A 24,818-nucleotide genomic window follows, 5' to 3' on the forward strand; every position below is an offset into this window, starting at 1 on the left:
CCAAATCTTCCCAACCCAAACTTTGCAATATTTTGGTAACGCTACTCTTTTGTCGGAAATTGCCCAGGACAAATCGAGCTGCTTTTCTTTGGATTTTGTTCAGTTCTTGTATCAAGCTGTCCTGGTAAAGGTCTCATACGCTGGAACCGTACTCTAATTGTGGTCTTACCAGAGATTTATATGCCCTCTCCCTTACGTCTTCAACTATAACTCCTACACACCCTCATAATATCCCTGACGTAGGGACTGTGTGTTTGTACTCTCCCCAACATTTTTGCAACTCCAGGAACTGTGTGTTTATACTCTCCACAACATTTTTGCAACTCACATAACACACACAACAATATCCTCCACTACAAAAACACGCAGTTCCCACACATGGCAGATGCCATCGACCCTCATTGGTGGGTCTGCCTTACCAGGCAAACTGAACATGTCCTCGGACACTCCTGGCACTAAATACCATATGATAAACAAATAAATCCTGTTTACCACCATACAATTTCCTGCTATCCATCTTACAACACTGTTGAGGTTCCCCCACACTCGCTGCAACCCACCTGCCACTCTATATACTATATAACATAATCCGCAAAATGCCTTATCTCCGATTCCAGTTCTTTTCTCATACAATTTATATCTAAGAAAACACAAAGTCCAATAATACTGACTTGAGGAATTTCCCTCTTAACGAGTACAGGTTCAGATAATGCTTCACCTACTGTAATCATCGTTGTTCTATTTTCTAGAAATTTAGCCACCCATTCAATCACTCTTCTGTCTGCTTCATTTGCACGTATTTTTGTCAGTAGTCTCCCATGATCTACCCCTATCAAAAGCCTGAGATAGGTCAACTGTGGTACAGTCTATTTGACCTTCTGAATCTAAAGTATCTGCTATATCTTGCTGGAATCCTGTAAGTTGAGTGGAGGAACATTTCCTAAACCCAAACTGCCTTCTATCAAACCAGTTAGTAATTTTGTAAACATGTCTGGTATAATCAGAGAGAATGCTCTCCCACAGTGTACGTGCAACACACGTCAAGCCTGTAATTATCAGCATTATGTTTATCGCCCTTTCATCTATACACAGGGGCTATCCAATACCCATTTCAGCAATAAAGTTGCATATTTCTCTTATGGTAACAGAGTGACAATGGTGTTTAGAGCAAAGTCCAGATAAACCTCTATATTAATTAGCAAAGAAGTCTCTTCAAAAATATATACACCTACTTTACAGTTGTCCTTGTACTCAGGGATTTGACATTTTCAATTATCACTTCTTTTACCAAGAAGTATACTGTAATTAAGATCATAATCAGTAGTTTACCACCTGGCTGAGTGGCTCAGTTGTTGGGTTCTATCCTAGCTCAGTCCGATAGTATTTAAGATACCAGGATAAACCAGCCTCATGTTGATGGATATACTGGCACATGAAGGAACTCCTGCGGGGACCTTCACATATCCCAAAACCGTACAAGTAGTTAGTGGGACATAAAACTGATAACATTATCATTACTATGCTAACTTCCTTTCAGAAATTTGCAGCTGATCAGTTTTTGTGCTAGGAAGTGTACCGTAATTAATGCTATGGTCTGTGATTTCCCAATGTTCTTAACCCTTTCTTATCCCAGCGTCACCAGAAACCTAGTTGTGATAGAAAAAATGTTGTTGTTTGCATCATCAGTCCATAGACTGGTTTGATGCAGTTTCCATGCCTCCCTGTCCTATGCTAATCTTTTCAATTCTGCATAACTACTATTTCTACTCTAATCTGTTTGTCATATTCATACCTTGGTTTACCCCTACTGTCCTTAATGCGTACAGATCCCTCAAATTTTTAACTGAACAAGTCCTGGATGTCTTAAGATGTGTCCTCCCGTTCTCTCCCCTCTTCTGGTCCAGTTTCACCAAATTATCCTCTCACCAATTCAATTAAGTGTACCTTCATTTGTGATTTGATCTACCCATTTCACCTTCAGCATTTTTATGTAACACCACCTTTTAAAAGCGTCTGTTCTCTTTCTTGCTGGAGGTAGTTATTGTCCATGTTTCATTTCCATACAATGTCACACTCTGGATGAATGCCTTCAGAAACATCTTTCTAATTCCTTTATCAATGTTCAAAGTGAGCAAATTTTATTTATTAAGATAGACATTCCTTACTTGTGCTAGCCTGCATTTTATGTCATCCTTATTTCTCCCATATTAGTTTTTCTACTACCCAAGTAACAGTATTCATGTACTTCCTTTAAGACTTCATTTCTGAATCTAATATTTCCTGCATCATCTGACACCCGACTGCACTCCATTACTTTTGTTACTGGATTTATTTATTTTTATCTTGTACTCCTCCTTCAAGACTGTGTCCATACCATTCAGCAGTTTATCCAGAACTTCTGCAGACTCAGATAAAATAATATCATCGGCAAATCTCAGAGTTTAGATTTCCTCTCCTTGGATTGTGACACCCTTTCCAAATTTCTATTTGATTTTCTTCACCACCTGTTCTGTATAAAATAATTATTCCTTTAAGTGGAATATTGTATATTTTCAACCATTCAGTACTTAGAAGGATATAAATACATATATTAGAATGTGTTTTGATTTATTTGAATGTTCCATGCTTGTTTTAAACTAAACAAAAAGTAGCCTGATTGAAGAAATGATATATAAGTGGAATCTTTGATATGAATAATGTATACATATTTCTTTTTTTATGATTAGCTATGGATCAGACCGTAGTTCCATGTTTGTGGCCCTCACTATTTTGGTTCAGCAGCTGAGAACTGAAAAGAGAGTGGACATCTTCACAACTACTCGCAAGCTTCGATCACAACGTCATGGAATGCTGCAGACATTTGTAAGTTTTGGTTTAAATAAACTATTATTTCATAAGATTAATTGTGTCCAGATTTTGTCTTTTAAATAGCACTCTAATTTGTGGACTGTTAATTTCTTCTAAGATATACATACATTTTCATTACAGACTGAGCATTTTGAAGTTCAGGCTTCAAGTATCAGTTGATGAAAAAAAAACTCCATTATCATCCCCTTACAATTAGCACTTTGTCTATTTGAAAAGTAAATCACTTTAAAAATATTATCTACAATCAAATACAGTGCATTGAAAAAGACGTCAGCCAAAGAACAGGAAATTATTCAACTCCCCTCACAACCATGTAACTAATCGTGCGGGTGGCTGTGCTGGGCTGTGCGATCACAGCTCGGAGATAATTTCTAAGCTTTCAGACGGAAAACAGAAACTCTGCCTTTTGCGCATGCGTGCCCAACTTTTCCGATAGGATGTGGAAACAACAGCCAAGACATCACTTCACAGCGATTCTTCGTTCGACCGCAGAGAGGCAGCACTAGTCAAACTTGCATTACGACCGAAATGAGAACATGGCAGAAGGCACCCTCTTCACTTAGCGATAGTATTTAAGAGGGGATCGCTCAAAGCAAATGGCAAAAACAAAATACTGTAGAGGTGTTCCTGCCAGGTCTTTTAATACCAAAGAGGATAGAATACTCCCAATTTGCCTATTCCATAGCCACATTCATAAATCGATGAACTATAAAAATTGTACCCTTTATGTTGTTAAAATAAGGACATAATATAGTGATTTTTTTAAATTAAATAATGTTTAGTTTATAAATGTCACTATAGAAACATGACGTGTAATTTTGCATTACGATGTTGCTGGTTTTATTTCAGTGATGTTGGTAACATGGGAAGTTCTGTTTTTGCGCGCTCTCACCAAGTGTTTGAGATCGTGAATATTTTGCCATTGCAGGTGTTATTGTGTGTTTAATTATATAGTTTTATAGTTTTTTATGAGGAATGTGTTTATGTGCTGGGGTGGTTTGTGTTTTTGTTCAAAACTCGGTGAAGAGCGTCTTGAAAACCACATACCGGCATGTGTCTAAATATTTTTATTTTGTGGAGGGGGGATGGGTTACAGCACACAACTGATTTTCTGCACCAGCCGCCACTGATCTTTGGCCTTTTTTCCTTCTGTTTGACGTACCTGGAAATCATTAAACATGTGGAGTTTCCCACCATCACTTTGTAGATCTCCTTCCAGTTCTCTTTCCCTAGGGGGCATGATAGCTGAGTGGCGTTTATGTTGGCATCTCACCTAGGAGGCCATGGTTCAAATGCCGGCCAATGCATGTGGGATTTTTTAAAATGAAAAGTCACTTCACTGTGGTTCGGATTCTATATAAAACTACAAACTTGCTTCCTTTACCCTCTGTGGCAGTGTTTATTGCTTTCCTAGATAACCTAACTACCTTGAACTGCCTCAGTTTTATGTACGTTTTTCATCATATTTACGAATCAATCTGTCATTAAGGTTTGACAAATCGAATATTACTGTACTTAAAGCTGAAGATCTACTACTCATTTTTTGTTTTTCAATCTGCTTTACGTCGCACTGACGCAGATAGGTCTTGTGGCAACAATGGGATATGAGAGGCCTAGGAGTGGGAAGGAAGCAGTTATGGCCTTAATTAACATACAGCCTGGTACATTAGGTTTGCCTGGTGTGAAAGTGGGAAACCACAGGAAACCATCGTCAAGGCTGCCGACAGTGGAGTTGGGACCCATTATCACCCCGGATGCAAGCTCACAGCCTACTCAAGAAAGAAATTTTGTTAAGTCTTTAGATGTTCCTAACTACATAGATTATATGAATGCACAGTGGGTTGGAGATTGGACTAGTATGCAATAACGTGTCCTATTTACATAACAGAGGACTCCACTCTCCCCCAGACGTTTGCGAGGTATCAGTGTGAGTTCAAAGGTACGAGTGCCTCAATTCAAAGTGTACGAAGGTTTGTCTGTGGAGTTTATAGTGCTTAAATGTCATGGCTGATCGTGCGGACCGAGGTAGGCAACAGGAAAGCAGATATTTAATGTGGCCACTCATGCACTTACACTGCTTTAAACCGGGTGAGTTGGCCATGTGGTTAGGGGTGCGCAGCTGTGAACTTGCATCCGGAAGATAGTGGGTTCGAATCCCACTGTTGACAGCACTGAAGATGGTTTTCCATGGTTTCCCATTTTCACACCAGGTAAATGCTGGGGCTGTACCTTAACTAAGGCCACGGCCGGTTCCTTCCCATTTCTAAGCCTTTCTTATCCCATTGTCGCCATAAGACCTATCTGGGTCGGTGTGGCGTAAAGCAAATAGAAGAGAAAAAAAATACACTGCTTCAAGAAGGCTACCTCAGAGGTACATTGCCAGAATGCTAGGAGTTACTCAGAAGGCAATTGGAAATCTGTGGAAACATTTCCAGAAGACAGGAAGTGTTGCCAGGCACCAGATGCCAAAGGAAAACAATACCTGGGCAGGATCGTTTTGTGTGTCTACTTTAATTTAGGTCTATAAGCCCTCCAAAACCCCACAGGTTATGGCACAAGTAATACACGTGGACCTATAGCAGGCTTTCAGAGTACGAGTTAGTGACCAAAGTTACAAGCAGGCTTCGAGGGACCAATTTAAGATCCGATGACCCATTCGAGTACCTCCACTGGACAGATAACATCATGGCAGGAGACTGCAGTTTGCAAGGGATCGTCTCCACTGGCAGTTAAGTCACTGGAGTCCTGTGCTGTTCTTGGAAGACAAATGGAATGATTTCATCTGACAACTGTTGACAATTGTTGCTTGTGGAGGCGGAACTGTTATCATAAACTGACAAAGCCATTATTTAGAAACAGAGCTGATGATTTACAATACAGTAAAAGAATAGAATGACAGTCTACATCAGCACAAATCAGATGACATTGTTGAAACTGGTTGGGCCATTTAAAGGAATGTTCCTAATTCTTTCATTTATACAGTTCTTTTTATTTCACTTTGGATCCTGAATTTTTATGAATTTTCATCGATATTTGTAATAAAAATCAACGTGTGATTTTATATTTGTGGAGACAACCCATTAAGAGAAAATCTGCATATACATAGAACCGCGGCTGGGTCACATTTGACCCATTAGTGATAGCGATATATCCGGTCGTACAACTTCGCGTTTTGTGTGTCTTTGGTTTCTTCCTGCTGTCTCAGTAGTCACACTCTGTGTCACAACTAGACAACTATGCACACCAGCTGTGCAGGAAGAGAAGCAGCCTTAGATATTGGTTACATTATTCGTGCTTGAATATGTAAGTTGTTGATACAAAACTTCTTCATTACTCGGTGAAATATACAATCAATGTGCAATTTTTCTGGCTAGTTGCAGTAGTGATAAGGTTGTTTATTATGGTTGTGTATTGGCTAATGAAAGAACAAGATATTACTAACACCCTAAATTATATTTTGGGCAGTGAATCTGAGGGTGAGCCTTTGAACCTATGTCTGATGAAGAAATACATCTAATTCATATATTGCCAAAGGTACTAATATGTTATCAAAATCAGTCGCTACTGATCTGCATTTAGGGCAGTTGCCCAGGTGGCAGATTCCCTATCTGTTGTTTTCCTAGCCTTTCCTTAAATGATGCATGAAGCATAGACTGTAGGTAGGTGGGGTTGCTATACATCCTGGATTTTCCTGTTCCTTCCATATTTTTTCTTGCCAAAGAGCTCACAGTAGAAGATTGCTGCTCTTACAGTGACTCTAAACATTTGCTCATTTCTTAGACAATATTAATTTCAAGACACATATATGTAGGACTTTTATTTCTTGTTTTGATACATGCTATCTCCTCTCCAATTATTGGAATATTTTTTCAGAACTTTCCCTGTATATTGGTGCATATATTACAGCAGTAGTTTCTGAGGTTTTCCTGCTGGCACCTCTGCTTATAACCTCTCCAGATCTCATGGTCCCCTGATACCATTATTAGAAATGCATTTTCTTTCCTTAGAAGGACTTCCATTTAAGAATAATGTAGAATAAATAAGAGGACTTCAAAATTCTGAGTAGTAAAGGAACCAATTTCAACAAAAACCAGTAGGCATGGCTGAAACAAGAATGTAAATTAAAATATGTAAAAATAATCATACATCAGCAAAGTGCCAATATCAAGCTGCTGCTTCACATCCAAAGTGTTAACCTGAAAAGTTTAAATAACAGGGTGTCCACCCGTATGGAAAACCTGGGAAACAGGGAAATGTCAGGGAATTCGATAATAAATGGGAAAACCTGGAAATGTCAGGGAATTCAGGAAAAAAATCTGGAAGTTCTTTCTTCTGCCAGATAAAATTGACATACCGTATTTATCCGTGTAATACAAACACATTTTTCAGTTTTTATAACATTAATCTAGGGCATGTCTTTTATGCCAGGAATAAATTTTAATGAAAAGTTAAAGTGTGATCTCGAATGTGAAGTAATCAATAATATCAATAGCTATATGATTGATCGATCGAATTTTCAATGTTTTGATCTGCTTACTATTGAATATTCTGTGTTGTTGGGAATGGTGAGCTCGATGAATTAGACCTATATTGCGATCTCACTTTTTTCCAGTAATGTGTCCAGACTCTGAAACAGCTTCGAAAGTTCAACTGCACAGAACAAAAGTTGCATATACAATCACTCATGGTTTGGCTCTCTATTTCCATAAAGAAGTTCTTGAGATGGGTAGTAAGTGCACACGTTTCACTGTTGGGTTTGACGAGTCACTGAATAAAGTTTCTCAGATAGGCCAAATGGATCTTGTAGTTCATTGTTTCAATCCTGATACTAATGAAGTATGCACTTCTTATTTTGATTCCATGTTTCTTGGTCACTCTACCTCCTCAGATTTCTTAAATTGTTTTTTGCAAGCACAGCAAGGACTCTATCTAAAAACATTACAAATTTCACTGGATGGTCCAAATGTTAATAAAAATTTCCTTCAGGATTTTGGTAATTTATTAGATGATCTAGGTGCTCCTATTTTGTTGAACATTGGATCTTGTGGCTTGCATACTGTGCACAGTTCATATAAAATGGCAGTAAAAGAAACCCAGTGGAATATTGCAGTGTTTCTTCATGCTCTTCACTTCTTGTTTTGCTACGCTCCTGCAAGTTGTGCTGATTATATACATTATTCAGCTTCAAACGTATTTCCTTCGAAATATTGAGCTATATGATGGCTTGAAAATTTTCAAGTCATTGAACATGCTATAGATATCCTACCTAATGTCGAAAAATATGTGGAAGGAACAAACAGAGACAAGAAAATCCCAAGCTGTAACAGCTTCAAAATAGTATCAACTTCACTTAAGGCCAAATTGTCATTTTTATTATCACTTGTTGGAGATTTGGAACCATTCCTAAAAGTTTGACAGATCTCCCATTTGCATCACTCCTTTATGAATCTTTCATTGATGATAAATATCATGACAAGGTTTGTTAAGTCTGAGTCACTGCAGTCTTCAGAAAATCTCCTAAAACGTATTTAGACAGTAAAGAAAATCTTCTGCCTGCATCTAAAATTGACATAGGTTATGCTGCTACAGCAGCACTTCGTGGCAATCTTGGATTAAATGATAGAGATATATTAGTGTTTTGCACAGATTATCTAAGAGGAATGGTAGCTTTGTGCAAATAGTTACTGGAAAGGTCACTGCTGGCATATCGTCATCATCTGCAGTTTCCAGCTGTTGGCTACATCTGCTGACCGCTAGCATATAAACTGACTAAATTAATTTCTTGTTTCGATCCAAGTGTATCCAAGTAGCCTCTAAGCATCAGACTGCTAAGGATAGCTTTAAATGCCTTTGTTGAAAACAAATGGATCTCGGGTAATGAAGCCATTCATGTACAAAGGGAGTTCACTTCTGTTTGTGAGAATGATACTTTGAAAGAAGTGAATTCTTTGTATTCTAAAGACGAGAGGTTAGATCACTTTTGGCTTCGCACTGTTCTTCCAATAGTAAATTTGAAAACATAAAAGTTGGCTTCATTTCTCAAAATGATACTAATATTGTTTCATGGAAATGCTTCACTTGAATGTGGTTTTCCTATTAATAAAGAAATTATAGTAGAGAACATGCTACAAGTACCCCTTGTAGCACAAAGAATAATATATGATTCTATCCCAAACCCTGGTGGAATTGAAAAGGTCCCCATTAATAAGAACATGCTCCATGCTGCAAGGAGTACTCATGCTTTTTACGTTCAAAATCTAAAGGAGAAACGTGAAATATTGGAAGTAGAAGATTCTTTGCAAAAAATAAGAGAAAGGCCGCTTTGTTGCTGAAAGAATTAGAAGAAAAGAAGTGGAGGGTGATGGCAGAAGCTCGAGTCGTTGGTGGCTACAAAGAAGTTTCTTCGCTGAAGCAGTAATGGTAATACATTAAAAAAAAAATTAAAGTGAATTTAATCAAAGTAAATTAAACTTCCAAGTTCTAAAATGCACATTAATTGCTCATTTACTTTTTTGGATGTTAAGTTTTAAAAATGTATTTTAATATTACTGACACTTCCTTTATAATTGTTTTTTGTCATCATGTGTCAGGGAAAAAACTGGTTTTTGTGTCTGGAAAACAGGGAAATGTCAGGGAATTTTAAAATCTGGATTTGGTGGGACACCCTGAATAAACATGTAACTAAATTAGTTAATTATTTCTACATTAATTTAACTGATTTTTTTAACAACAATATTTGTCTTCATGAATTGAATCTGTGCTTCACTACGTAGGCAGTGAGAGATATGTTTCTGAGAGTGGGCAGGAAGAGGATACCAAAACAAACCATACAATATATGCCCACTGGGAATGGACCTGTTTGACGTCCAATGAAAAGATGGACTGAGACCGTAACAGACAATGTGGTCTGATGAATGTTGAATTTTTCACGACCGCATTGTAATCGAAACCGACTTTCAACCTATTAGGTCGTGTTACGTACATTTAGTACGTGTTGAAGGGATGTTAAGTACAGAACAAAAATGGTCTGTAACTGTAACCGGACTGAAGATGGCTCAAACGGGCCGAAACATGTTTGAATTTGTTTACTCCGTCTAATGACGGAATATTTATTGTATTGAATTAGGAGGATACTGTCATTTTTCACCTTTGTAAAGTAACACCTTTTCACTGAGTTTTGTCGCAGTGAGTTGTTTTTTGCTCCGCATATTGATGTAAATATTGTATATTTGTGCTAATTTTGTTTCCGTCCAGGCTCTCTTTTGTTTGTTTTTTCATTTGCTCCTTCATTATATTTTTTAGCATTTTTCAACTTATATTATGTAAATTATTTCAAAACCCCCCCTCATTTTTCACTGAAGATGGCTCAAATGGGCCGAAACATGTTTGAATTTGTTTACTCCGTCTAATGACGGAATATTTATTGTATTGAATTAGGAGGATACTCTCATTTTTCACCTTTGTAAAGTGAAAACCGTCAATACAGAATGATTCTGATATCTTGTAATGATTTTTTTAACAACAATATTTGTCTTCATGAATTGAATCTGTGCACAGTAATCTCAAGGGGATTTCACACGAGATAGCACCATACATGTTCAGACTTACGTGGCGTGGCAACATACCAATATGAATGAAAACTATTCATGACATACTCACTTAGAAAAGAAGTTGACTTGTTATTATAGTCTTATTCTCGCAGTAGCACACACAAAGACGCAGTGGAAGACTGGTTATGCTGAGACCTTCCTAGAGGTAGAGCCCATGGAGCAAACAAGGGCAAAAATGGCTAGGAAGTTTAAAAGGAGTAAGATGATCATGTGTAATGTTGAACAGATATATTTGGTTTTAAATTAATAAACAATCAAATTTAATAAGAAGTATTCAAAGACTGCTTTTACAGATAGAAATGATTATCTATCCATAGCCTGCCCAAGGCTATCATTTGAAATACCCGACTGAAGAAGTCAACATGAATCCAACCTCATTACAGTCTGAGATTATAAGATACATACACAATGGTCCAATATTTTACAAGAACAGTCACTGACCTCTTTTTTCTACCATGAAACTTTGAAGAAAAGCTGTATTAACAACATTTTAACAAAGGAACCGATTTATCATTAGTATTAGGTGATACACCAATCCTATATTCTAAATAGATGGTCAACAGCAATAATATAAACATAAATATTTATTATACAGATTTGAAACTGCTTAGTCTCTAATAAGAACAATTTCATCAAATAACCTCACTACAAGTTAAATTAGCGAGTAATGGAGAACAAGCTCCAAATTACTGTGACATTACAATTTGGATACATTGCCATCAGTTTAATAATATGCACAACTTAGCAACATGTTTGGAGGTTGCTGTCATGAGGCAGCTTAGAACAGTTACTGGAATCTTCCCTCAACTTTATACCACTTGCAATCCAGGAATGAAAAAGAGTTCACATCAAAGAGGGACCGGGGGGATAGAGAAAAGGCGTGGTTAGAAGAGGGAAAGTGAGGAAGACGGGAGAAAAGATGTACATCTACATTACCATCTGCAGTCTAACATGCCTTTTCTTCTTCTCCTCCTCCTCCTTCTTCTTATTCTTATTCTTCTCATTCTTCTTCTTTATCTGTTTACCCTCCAGGGTCGGTTTTTGCCTTGGACTCAGCGAGGGATCCCACCTCTACTGCCTCAAGGGCAGTGTCCTGGAGCTTCAGACTCTCAATCTGGGGTACAACTGGGGAGGATGACCAGTACCTCGCCCAGGTGGCCTCACCTGCTGTGCTGAACAGGGGCCTTGCAGGGGGATGGGAAGATTGGAAGGGATAGACAAGGAAGAGGGAAGGAAGTGGCCGTGGCCTTAAGTTAGGTACTATTCCGGCATTTGCCTGGAGGAGAAGTGGGAAACCACAGAAAACCACTTCCAGGATGGCTGAGGTGGGAAACAAACCCACCTCTACTCAGTTGACCTCCCAAGGCTGAGTGGACTCCGTTCCAGCCCTCGTACCACTTTTCAAATTTCGTGGCAGTGCCGGGAATCGAACCCGGGGCCTCCGGGGGTGGCAGCTAATCACACTAATCACTACACCACAGAGGCGAATCTTTAACAGGCCAGTTAGTAAATATGTCGGCTACTTTCAGAAGGTCAGTAGTGTGAGTTTACATTAATACCCTCACGTTCAGGCTTTATTATAATTTCACACAACACACGATTACGGAATATGCACAATATTTCAAAGCAACATGACGAGATGGGAGCAAATAAGGATCAGAATAAACGTAGGGTATTGGCTAAAATAAATAAATATTTAAAAAAATCTCTCTCTCTCTCTCTCTCTCTCTCTCTCTCTCTCTCTCTCTCGCTCTCTCGCTCTCTCGCTCTCACACACACACAAATTGCTACAGTCTGATGGACGAACTTGTCATCCAGGAACTGCCTTCCATTATGGCAGGTGAGCTTAAATATTTTAGCTGAAAGTTCAAGCGAGTCCTGGTGATTGATCACATGAATGGAGTGAAGGGCCATTCACATACAGATAGAGTGGTGTATAAAATGAACTGTTATAGGCTACTTGGCTGAAACACCAAAGTGAAGTAAGAAAAATATATATGTATTTAAATAGTACTTAAAATACAGGGTGGCCCACTTACACCTTTCACCGCAGATATATCTGGAACAACAAGAGATATCGAAAAATTACTTTCATGGGCATGAAGGCAGGGAAGGGGCTAATTAAAGTAAATACTATGAGCCAGTCAAAAATGTAGAAAAACAATTGTATTTTCAACATTAACTTATGTTTTTTTTAAATGGACACCCTGTATTATTTCTTGCGCAATCTTTAACGTGAAAAATCACATAAGTAATGGCATTTGTTTCATCGCAATAGGTCAATTACATCCCGAGATATTGCAATGTGAAGTTGGCGCTTGAGATAAACGGACCGCGCAGCAGTTGCACATCTCGAGAGTCAAGCGCGAACCTCACGTGCCTCTAATCGCAATGTGATTAACGTACTACGATGCGACAAGCGCTGTACTTGACCCATTCACAGACCATTTTTAACTGAACTTATTTATGCCTTGGTGTACCATTTATTTTCATTACTTTACATGATATTATTACCGACACTGAAAAAGCATGCTTTACAGCAATTTAATGAGAAGAAATATCCAAACTACTGTCAGATGTACTTCGTGAAGTCTTTATGTGTATGGTAGATCATAAAATAGTCGTATACATGCAGCGCCACCTTGCACCGGTGGCATTCAAATGAAGATTCCTTCCTCAGACCCCGTGTCTCACATACTTGCATCTCCGTGATGAAATAACCTTCGTTGTTGGGTTTATTTTGGTTGGAAAGCATCCCCAGTGCCTCCCCTGAAGTCTCAGGGGTGTATCCTCAGATCTTGGGCCTCCTCATTTTGGATAGTCAGGCAAGGTCACATTTGCCAACAGCTGTTCGGCCAAATTGATCTGGAAGCTGGTAAAGCCTACTCGCTTCTTGTCAGGATTGAGGAGGCGATGAATGATGTAATTCCAAAGTTTCATATCTAGCAGTAGAAGTGTACTTTTTTGTATCGTTTTACATACTTCCTTATCAAGAAGAATGATGCGAGTGTCTGGTCATGGGAATCAACACCACCTATTTCACAGTTGTATTCAACAACAAGATTGGGTTTGAATTTCTCTTTTCCATCATACTTGACCACTTTAAGGTAATTGCGCCTTCATTTGATCCACAGATACAGGAAACCAGTGTTCCTTTTCATATGACGTTACGGTACCCTATTTATATCTTTGGCAGCTGATACAAGACATTTACTTGCATAAGCATTTGTCTCATTGGTTAGATGTTCCCAAAAGTCTGCTGTTAGAAATTCATTCACAACTTGGAGTTCGTTCAGGCATTGTCCTAGGCGTCGTTGAACAATACTATTTATTTCACCAGTTGCGATGCATGAATGATACTCTGGAGTATTACTTATGTGCTCCCAGTTCCATTCACTATTGCATAAAATATGATTAGAAGCCATTGGCGTGGCATCAGCCATAGGCCTAAAATTCATTGACATATTTGATGGCAAAACAGCATTTTAATCACCCCTACCAGTGCTCACATCACTATCACATGAACTACTTTCACTACTTTCATTTCCACCAAATTCTTCGTCGCTTATTTTAATATCAGTATCATTCTCTTCTAATCTCACATCACTGTCACATGAACTACTTTCACTACTTTCGTTTCCACCAAATTCTTCATCGCTTATTTCAATATCAGTATCATTCTCTTCTAAAAATTCCCTCATAATCACTTCGTCACTCAACTTGCAGTCAGCCACGATTTCGATTACGATGAGGATGCTAAGATACTGGTTATTCTTTCCATGGAATAACTGCACAGAAGTGTTTATCGAATAGATCAATGGAATAAAACAGTTCTTCCATCTGTCAATAGGTTACCTTACTAATATCAAATCCTTTCACAAAGGAAATCGGCTTGGAGCGGGTCCGGAAATAAACACTACTCGCAGACGGAGATATCCATCTTTGTACCGGAGTGCAGTTGAGAGCCAGGATGGACACATCGGTCAAAGTACGTCAAGTGGTTAATGTTATTTGCACTGTTATCAAGAGGGATGAAAATAAGAGAAGGGTTTCCTGCCACAGCAAAATGATATGTAAATAACAGTTTCTCTCTTGCGTGTTTTATTTACCTACACAGTACAGTGCAGAACTCTGTATTGTACTACTTCAGAATGTACATAATTCGTACAGCAAAGTTACTGTAACGAAATTTTATGTCGATGGTCAGTGTAAGCCAACCCATTACACTACCCAATACACCTTTCACCTTTGAAGGTCTGTACTGGAATGGAACGATATGACATCACCGCTGTGTAGTGTGCGAAATGTTCTCTACAAAGGAGGTTGACTTGTTGGAGGTATGTTTGGGTAAATGACAGTGGTCTACTGTACACAGTAATTGGTATCAATGTTTTAAACGTGGCATTAATGTAACTGTCCTTCCTCTCTAGGCATTTGACATGGGTTTCACTAAGGAAGAAATGGTTGACATGGCACATGAGCAGCACAATTGTATGCACAGCATTACCCGAATAGACATCACCCGACCCGTCGTACCTTCACTAATATGGTTAAAAGACTTTGCGCGACAGGAAGCTTGTCTCCCTGACCGCGGGTCCGAAGCCAGAGAGTAACACATGAAGCAGCACAAGTCGCTGTTGTGGCAGTCGTTGCAATAAATCCTTATGCCAGTTCTCGTAAAATAGAAAAACAGATTGGAATCCCTCAAACAAGCGTGCTACACATTCTTCACAGGCATAAATACCACCCGTACCACTTTCATTACATCAAGAGCTTCACGGCAATGACTTTCAAATTAGTCTGGAATACTACCAGTGGGTTCTGCAGCAAGGCCATGACGTTATGCATAGGGTACTGTTTACCAATGAAGCCATGTTTACAAACCATGGGAATGTCAACTTACACAATATGCATTACTGGGCAACAGAAAACCCACATTGGCTTCGTGAAGTAGACCATCAACGTCACTGGAGCATCAATGTATGGTGTGGTATTGTAGGACAGCACATCATTGGCCATATTTCATTGATGGCACTTTCACTGGGCGAAAGTACAGGCACTTCTTGAGATGTACCTTACCTGTACTACTGGAAGACTTACCTCTGAATTTGCGTCAAATAATGTGGTATCAGCATGATGGATGCCCTGTGCATAATGCCATAGTGGCAAGAAATGCACTAAATCAACAGTTCCCAAATCGATCGATAGGACGAGGCAGTCCTGTTCAGAGATTTCCAGCCCAATCGCCAGACCTCACGCCATTAGATTTTTGTCTTTGTTGACATGTGAAAAATGTGGTGTATCAGCAGGTTCCAACAACAAGGGACAACATGAAAGACCGTATTACTGCTGCATGTGCTGCAATAATACCAGAAACACTGGCAGCATTGAGTCGATCAGTGTTCAAGCGTGCACAGCGATGTTGCCATGTAAATGGCGATCTCTTCGAACATGCTTGGTAGAGTTTTTGTTGTGAGAAATCCGGTTGCATACCGGCGTACATGTTTGTGTGTTTCTGAGAATTTTGTTCGTTATGTACGTACTACTGTACAAACATACGTTTATGTCATTGACGTTCAACTACGTACAGTAAACCAGCATTTTCCCCCTCTGCTAGATCCTCGGTTAGTGATTGATTTTGTAATGCCTCGACCGGTGATATTCAATTTCGTTACCATTATGTCCATTCCAGTACTGTACAGTAGTAGAGATCAATAGAACACAAACAAGTAACTCCTTTCTTTATAAATCCATTGTGTGTGACTCGAAATAGGTATTGTTTCAAGCCTCTTCATAATAGTGCAAATAACATTAAGTACAGCGCCTGTCGCATTGTAGTACGGCGATCATATCGCGAGTAAGAGGACCGTGAGGTTCGCGCTGGACTCTCGGGATGTGCAACTGCTGCGCGTTTCTTTTTTTCTCAAGCGTCAACTTCACGTTGCAATATCTCGGGATGTAATTGACCTATTGCTATGAAACAAACGCCATTACCTATGTGATTTTTCATGTTAACGATTGCGCATGAAATAATACAGGGTGACCATTTAAAAAAAACGAAAGTTGATATTGAAAATACTATTTTCCTACATTTTTGACCAGCTCATAGTATTTACTTTAATTAGCCCCTTCCCTGACTTCATGCCCATGAAAGTCATTTTTCAATATCTCTTGTTGTTCCAGATATATCTGCAGTAAAGGATTTAAGCGGGCCACCCTGTATACATCAGTAAACATAGAAGAGTGGGGGTTACAGATTCCATATAAAACGAGAGGTTCTGTGGTTATGTTCACAATATCAATCGCGTAAACTAGAAGGTTGCTTGCTTCCCTTCTTTTGAAAGTATTAATTGTATCCATTAAGACTGTAATTGCCAGGCTGAGTAGCTCAGACAGTTGAGGCATTGGCCTTCTGACCCCAACTTTGTAAGTTCGATGTTGGCTCAGTCCAGTGATATTTGAAGGTGCTCAAATACGTTAGCCTCATGTCTTTAGATTTACTGGCACGTAAAAAACTCCTGCAGGACAAAATTCTGGCACCTCGGCACCTACAAAAAACGTAAAAGTAGTTAGTGGGACGTAAAGCAAATAACATTATCGTTAAGACTGTACTTTCGGTTCTGACTGAGTGAGCTTCCAGTCAGGAGGCGATGGGTTCAAATGCCACCATCGGCAGCCTCAGAGTAGGTTTCTCCATGGTTTCCCATTGCCACACCAAGCAAAGGAATCGTAATAGGGAGATACATTCAGGGAAACGGGGTGGCCTAGGGAGCGGTGATAAGGGAACAGGGAACTGGAAATCGAGTAGGGATGACATAAAATTGTTAGTGTTGAACTGTAGAAGTATTGTAAAGAAAGGAATAGAATTAAGTAATTTAATAGATATATATTTACCAGATATTGTAATAGGAGTTGAATCATGGCTGAGAAATGATATAATGGATGCAGAAATTTTCTCACGGCACTGGAGTGTGTATCGTAGATATAGGATAGGAATGGTGGGTGGGGGAGTATTCATTGTGGTGAAAGAAGAATTTGTAAGCTACAAAAAAGTTAAAGATGAGAGACATGAAATTCTAGGTGTAAGGCTCATTTCTAAAGATAATAGGCAACTTGATATATTTGGAGTGTACAGACCGGGAAAGGGAAGCACTGACGCGGATTCGGAATTATTTGATAGGATAATTGGCTATGTGGGAAACGACGTGGAAAGAAATTTGATTGTAGTGGGAGATCTGAATTTGCCAGATGTCAATTGGGAAGGAAATGCGAAAAACAGGAAGCATGACTAACAAATGGCAAATAAGTTATTATGGGAAGGACAGCTGATTCAGAAAGTGACAGAACCAACCAGAGGGAAAAATATCCTGGATGTGGTGCTGATAAAACCAGATGAGCTCTATAGGGAAACTGAAGTAATAGATGGTATTAGTGATCATGAAGCTGTTTTTGTCGTAGTTAAAAATAAATGTGATAGAAAGGAAGGTCTTAAACGTAAGACTATTAAGCAGTACCATATGGCTGATAAAGCAGGCATGAGGCGGTTTCTCAAAAGTAACTATGATCGGTGGAAAACGGTAAATAAAAATGTAAACAGACTCTGGGATGGGTTTAAAGAAATTGTTGAGGAATGCAAAAACAGGTTTGTACCTTTAAGGGTGGTAGGGAATGGTAAAGACCCACCTTATTTTAATAGAGAAATAAAGAGACTAAGAAGGAGGTGCAGACTGGAAAGAAACAGAGTTAGAAATGGCTGTGGAAGTAAGGAGAAATTGAAGGAACTTACTAGAAAATTGAATCTAGCAAAGAAGGCAGCTAAGGATAACATGATGGCAAGCATAATTGGTGGTCATACAAATTTTAGTAAAAAATGGAAGGGTATGTATAGGTATTTTAAGGCAGAAACAGGTTCCAAGAAGGACATTCCAGGAATAATTAATGAACAAGGGGAGTGTGTATGTGAGGATCTTCAAAAGGCAGAAGTATTCAGTCAGCAGTATGTAAAGATTGTTGGTTACAAGGATAATGTCGAGATAGAGGAGGAGACTAAGGCCAAAGAAGTATTAAAATTTACATATGATAACAATGATATTTACAATAAGATACAAAAGTTGAAAACTAGAAAAGCGGCTGGAATTGATCAGATTTCTGGGGATATACTAAAGACAATGGGTTGGGATATAGTACCATATCTGAAGTACTTATTTGATTATTGTTTGGTCGGAGGAGCTATACCAGATGAATGGAGAGTTAATATAGTAGCCCTGTGTATAAAGGAAAGGGTGATAGACATAAAGCTGAAAATTACAGGCCAGTACGTTTGACATGCATTGTATGTAAGCTTTGGGAAGGCATTCTTTCTAATTATATTAGACATGTTTGTGAAATTAATAACTGGTTCGATAGAAGGCAGTTCGGTTTTAGGAAAGGTTATTCCACTGAAGCTCAACTTGTAGGATTCCAGCAAGATATAGCAGATATCTTGGATTCTGGAGGTGAAATGGACTGTATCGTGATTGACCTGTCTAATTTTAAAGTTAAAAACTTCATGATCGTTCCGTATTGAATAGAGAAATAAGAAGATGTACAATACTTCATTGTAAGTTGAACTAAAAAGAAGTCACAACTTGTTTATTGGGACCGGTTTCGACACATTACAAGTGTCATCATCAGCCAAATAGTAAAGTAGGGCAAGATATAAAGATCTTAAAACAACTAATACATTGAACACAGGCAAAAAATTAACACTGATTCTTATCGTAGCAATTCAGTTAATGTCCAAAACACAATGATTGCAGTCACGAGAGTAAACAGAACATCATTGTCTTGCGCCGAAAACAAATATAGTTGAAGTTCACAAGCAGGTAAAGTATGCACTTATGTAGATAACTTATGTAGATAAGTGCATACTTGACCTGCTTGTGAACTTCAACTATATTTGTTTTCGGCGCAAGACAATGATGTTGTGTTTACTCTCTTGACTACGATCATTGTGTTTTGGACCTTAACTGAATTGCTACGATATGAATCAGTGTTAATTTTTTGCCTGTGTTCAATGTATTAGTTGTTTTAAGATCTTTATATCTTGCCCTACTTCACTATTTGACTGATGATGACACTTGTAATGTGTCGAAACCGGTCCCAATAAACAAGTTGTGACTTCTTTTTAGTTCAACTTACAACGAAGTATTGAAAGGTGGATCTTTCTAATATTGACCTGTCTAAAGCATTTAATAGGGTGGATCAAGAGAGACTACTGGAAAAAATGAGTGCAATTGAAATAGACAAAAGAGTGACTGAATGGGTTGCTATATTTCTAGAAAATAGATCTCAGAGAATTATAGTAGGTGAAGCTTTATCTGACCCTGTAATAATAAAGAGGGGAATTCCTCAAGGCAGTATTATTGGACCTTTATGTTTTCTTATATATATATAACTGATATGAGTAAAGGAGTGGAATCGGAGGTAAGGCTTTTTGCGGATGATGTTATTCTCTATAGAGGACAAATAAGTTACAAGATTGTGAGTAACTGCAGCGTGACCTTGAAAATGTTGTGAGATGGACAGCAGGCAATGGTATGTTGATAAACGGGGTTAAAAGTCAGGTCGTGAGTTTTACAAATAGGAAAAGTCCTCCGAGTTTTAATTACTGCGTTGATGGGGTGAAAGTTCCTTTTGGGGATCATTGTAAGTATCTAGGTGTTAATATAAGGAAAGATCTTCATTGGGTTAATCACATAAATGTGATTGTAAATAAAGGGTACAGATCTCTGCACATGGTTATGAGGGTGTTTAGGGGTTGTAGTAAGGATGTAAAGGAGAGGGCATATAAATCTCTAGTAAGACTCCAACTAGAGTATGGTTCCAGTGTATGGGACCCTCACCAGGATTACCTGATTCAAGAACTGGAAAAATCCTAAGAAAAGCAGCTCGATTTGTTCTGGGTGATTTCCGACAAAAGAGTAGCATTACAAAAATGTTGCAAATTTTAGGTTGGGAAGAAAAGAAAGAAAGAAAGAAAGAAGAAGAGCTGCTCGACTAAGTGGTATGTTCCGAGCTGTCAGCAGAGAGATGGCGTGGAATGACATTGGTAGACGAATAAGTTTGAGTGGTGTTTATAAAAGTAGGAAAGATCACAATATAAAGATAAAGTTGGAATTCAAGAGGACAAACTGGGGCAAATATTCATTTATAGGAAGGGGAGTTAGGGATTGGAATAACTTACCAAGGGAGACGTTCAAATAATTTCCAATTTCTTTGAAATCATTTAGGAAAAGGATAGGAAAACAACAGATAGGGAATCTGCCACCTGGGTGACTGCCCTAAATGCAGATCCGGATTGATTGATTGATTGATTGATTGATTGATTGATTGATTGATTGATTGATTGATTGATTGATTGATTGATTGATTGATTGATTGATTGATTGATTGATTGATATACTGGGGCTATGCCTTAATTAAGACTATGGCAATTACCTTCCGAATCCTAGCCATTTCCCATCCTCGCGTCGCTGAAAACCTTCATGTATTACACTGCAACATTAAACCACTTGTAAAAACAAACTTTTGGTTCTGATTTTGGCTTTTCACCAGTCAGTGCAACAATTACATGAAAGAAGGAAAATGAACTCCTCTTCTTCTTCTTCTTCTTCTTCTTCTTTTTAAAAAATACATATTTTAATGTATTGTTTTCTGTGTTGTATCTTACATGTATAAAGATGTGGGGTATTTTTTCTGTATATGTAAGATAATTTTTCTTTTGTATTGCAGGCACAATATGAATTCTTACATCGTGCCATCATTAACTATGCTGATTTACATCACTTGGCTGATGAGGACCCATGAAAATTTGAAATGTAATATGTTTTGCAACTCAAGCAACACATTCTTATTGTTGCCATTTTATATCAATACTCTTTGTACTTTTATTTGTGAGATTAGGAAACCAGTGATTATATTATCAAGTTGGCAGCACAGTAATTCCATTTTTGGAAATAATGTCATTAGTATTTTCATGTTGAGAAAGGTGATGACTTTTATAACGATATATAACATTTTATATATACTGTATAATAATATGTTTAATTTTTTAAGACTTGTATAATTAGTATATATTTAGTTTACAATACTTCTCTTTTATGAAGTCCCTTTGGTACAGATATTTTGTGTATGAATATTTTATCAATTGAAACATAAGTTTTGTTGGCCCTTGTTGAAAATGGGTCCACCTTTATTCTTGTATATTTATTTTGTTAATAATGAGACATTATGCTTGAGTACAAACGTGTGGTTAGAAATATGGCTTTTATCCACGAATAACATGGAATTGGAAATATGCTTCTTGAGATAACTTAGAGTGCATTCTGAAAAACAGGTTTTTATGAGATATCAATTGTTCATATGATTCAGTTTTGTATTTACTTCTTCGCCATACGAGTTTTTTTTTGGTATCAGTACGCTTTATGTACGATTTTGTGATAGCTTATTGCCATATATTTGCTAGGCATCAGACCCTAGGTTTTAAAGGCTGATGTTAAATTTTAGTTATGGAATAGTCTTTCTTTGCATATTCACATTAGAATGTTTTCAGATCTGATCATGTGTGAACGTCAAATTGAAAATATTTATTTAATTTTTCCATACTGTTACTTTAATTACAACACATACTGTAACATAGAAATTATGCATTAAAATAACATTAAATACATTTGTTTTCCTTTCATTTTATTTTCAGAATTTGTGTAGTTGCTTCTTATGATTTGCATTATTCCACTTCCCACATTTTGATTGTTGTATTGTTTTGAATACCTCTAGAAAAGGAAATTTAGCCTCTAAATCAAGGCTGCCATTTTCATGATTTAGTCACTATAAAAAATGGGAGACATTTGATAGACTCAATTTCAACATTTCTGTCATGCTCCCAAAAGGTCAGTTTTCACTGTTCCCTGTCAACATTAACTTTATCTATGAAATATCTGATTTTATAAGATCATCAATATCAAAATATGTAGGCTACAGTGGAAAAGGACTATACACAGTTTGTTCCATAAGTTATTGTTGCAGTCTCGGTAACTTGTGCATTAACACAATTGATGCACACATTGGGAATCTCATTGTTGGCCATCATTTGAATATTTATCTGCTGCATCTTCACTTTAATGATGTGCAAACGGTACTTTTCTTAAAACTACAGCTGTTGCCTTCTGAACCTAACTCCTAATATTAATACAAGTAAGAGAACGGACACTACATTAATATACAGTACTGTAGGTTATCAGGTGAAAATCACACTCTCATTAAATATGCAGGGTGCTGATGATTTTGATACCGTACGTTTTCACGTTCAAACTTTATTCTGTTATATTCCTCATCAGTAATGTTAGAAATACACAGGAAGTGCTTAAAACAGTTTATAAACCACTAACCAAGAAATTGGAGAACTTTTAATGTACTGTTACATACCTTACGAAGTCTATTCCTGGAACAAAAGGTACAAAACTTGCATGAAAATGAATATAGCCTTGGGAGGATTAACCCTCGACTGGCGTTGTGGGGTCTTTAAAGATACCAGTGACTTTGTACAACCCTGGTGCTCCCTCCGTATTCCATTCTCGCTATCGCTATTCACTGTAGCTGTTACTTAGTGCAAGATCAACTGCTATCTGAAGTTGTAGCGTTCATTAACTATTGGTTTTCTCAGGAACTTGATTTAAATATTGTGTGGTGCCGTTTGCGACCCCACAATGGCGTTTGGGTCACGAAGTTTGTCATGACTTCAAATTTTGTAAGTGTTCATAATTCAATCGAAGTGCATGTTTGGTACTTTTTTTTTTGTAAGCCTTGCTATGGCTTACACATCTCCCCCTGGCATGTCAGTGTGTGATCCTAGGATGGCAGTGTTTTTGAGGAAGTTGCCGAAGGAAGTGACGACAGCGATCTCTCATATGAAAATTATCCAGATTACAATTCCGAGCACGACACGGATTCAGAACAAGAAGAAGGTGAGGAAGACGAAGAGGGAACTTTCACGGACAACCTAGACGTCCATAATCAGCCATCATCTTTCTCTGGTAGGAGCAGATAGAAGCGGTCAGCTACCGAACCAAACAGGCAAGTGCGACGTCAAAGTCAGAACATTATTGTGAAATTTACAACCCATAAGTGGTTGTGAAAATTACGTAAATGACCGTGAAATTGAAAAGTTTTGTGAGTTTTGTATACTATAATATTTAAATGCACCTATGAATTTTGGAGCAATGAACATTTAAAATTTGTTTTCATTTAAGTTTAATTCATGGAAGTGCTACTTTAAAAAAAAAATGTTGGTAAAACAATTGTGCATTATTTAACAATCAGTAAAGATATTAATTTCTCAGTGTAGGTATTGCAAATGGTATAAGGAAATATAATTGATGCTGTATTTATTTTTGAAACTTAAATAAAGGGTGTTTGAGGTCATCCATTCAATGGTATCATTTTCGACCCCACAATGCCATTTACGTACCAAAGTTTTCACAACGCCAGTCGAGGGTTAACCTCATCTCAGTCAAGCTGGGTTGATAACCTTGAGTTAGGCCTATTCAGTCAATTGCTATTTCAGTTTTGTCATCTGCTTACCCTCTCATATTAAATGACCTATCCAGAGTGGACAGCATCTCTACTTAGAATTGATTAGGGTAATTAGTACTACAAAATGGAATGGGAACAGAATATTCATTTAGGAAGTTTAAGGCAACATCTCTATTATATTCTCTAATTGTGAAGTTGGTCACAGAGATCTTGAGGCGTGTTGCTGACAGCTGTCCTTGGTGGTTTAGGTTCTGATCATAGTCTTGACCCTTTAAGTTTGGTAGCTGGACATGAATGGAGTTGATCCAGCCTTCTGAGAACATGATCAACAGTCATGAAAAAGTACAAGCTTGCTTGCTTGCTTCTTTGCTTTCCTTCTGCAATTACACTGAAGTAATAATTTCTCATATCAAGTACTCGAGTAATTTACCAAGAAACTGTGGAATGTAATCCTTCTCCTTTAAACACATTATAGATTGCTTTGCCTTTCTCTGTTACGTGCAATCCTTTTTGAATACGAGGTGACTGAAGGAGTTGGCCGTGCAGTTAGGGTCGCATAGCTGTGAGCTTGCATTCAGGAGATGGTGGGTTCAAATCCTGCAGTTGGCAGCTATGAAGATGGTTTTCCATGGCTTCCCACCACACCAGGCAAATGCTGGGTTGTCTATATCTGCTACCACCCCACTTCTACCCTTTACTATCTTTGCATCATTGCAAACAATAAACAGGCACCTTAGCAGAAATTCACGCACAGTAGACCATTTGGAA

The 24,818-nt window shown here is 38.0% G+C and overlaps 1 protein-coding gene across 3 annotated transcripts in view; it reads left to right on the forward strand.

Moving 5' to 3' along the window:
* Ptp69D (Protein tyrosine phosphatase 69D) overlaps positions 1-22,182 on the forward strand; it is a 976,604-nt gene extending 954,422 nt beyond the window's left edge. For all 3 annotated transcript variants that reach the window (XM_068226166.1, XM_068226167.1, XM_068226168.1), the window contains 2 exons: positions 2,727-2,862; positions 21,252-22,182. In XM_068226166.1, coding sequence (XP_068082267.1) covers positions 2,727-2,862; positions 21,252-21,326 — 211 coding nt within the window. In that variant the 3' untranslated portion in view covers positions 21,327-22,182. The remainder of the gene's footprint in view (positions 1-2,726; positions 2,863-21,251) is intronic.
* The last annotated feature ends 2,636 nt before the right edge of the window (positions 22,183-24,818 follow it).

This window comes from Anabrus simplex, chromosome 2 (assembly GCF_040414725.1).
Source record: "Anabrus simplex isolate iqAnaSimp1 chromosome 2, ASM4041472v1, whole genome shotgun sequence".
NCBI lineage: Eukaryota > Metazoa > Arthropoda > Insecta > Orthoptera > Tettigoniidae > Anabrus > Anabrus simplex.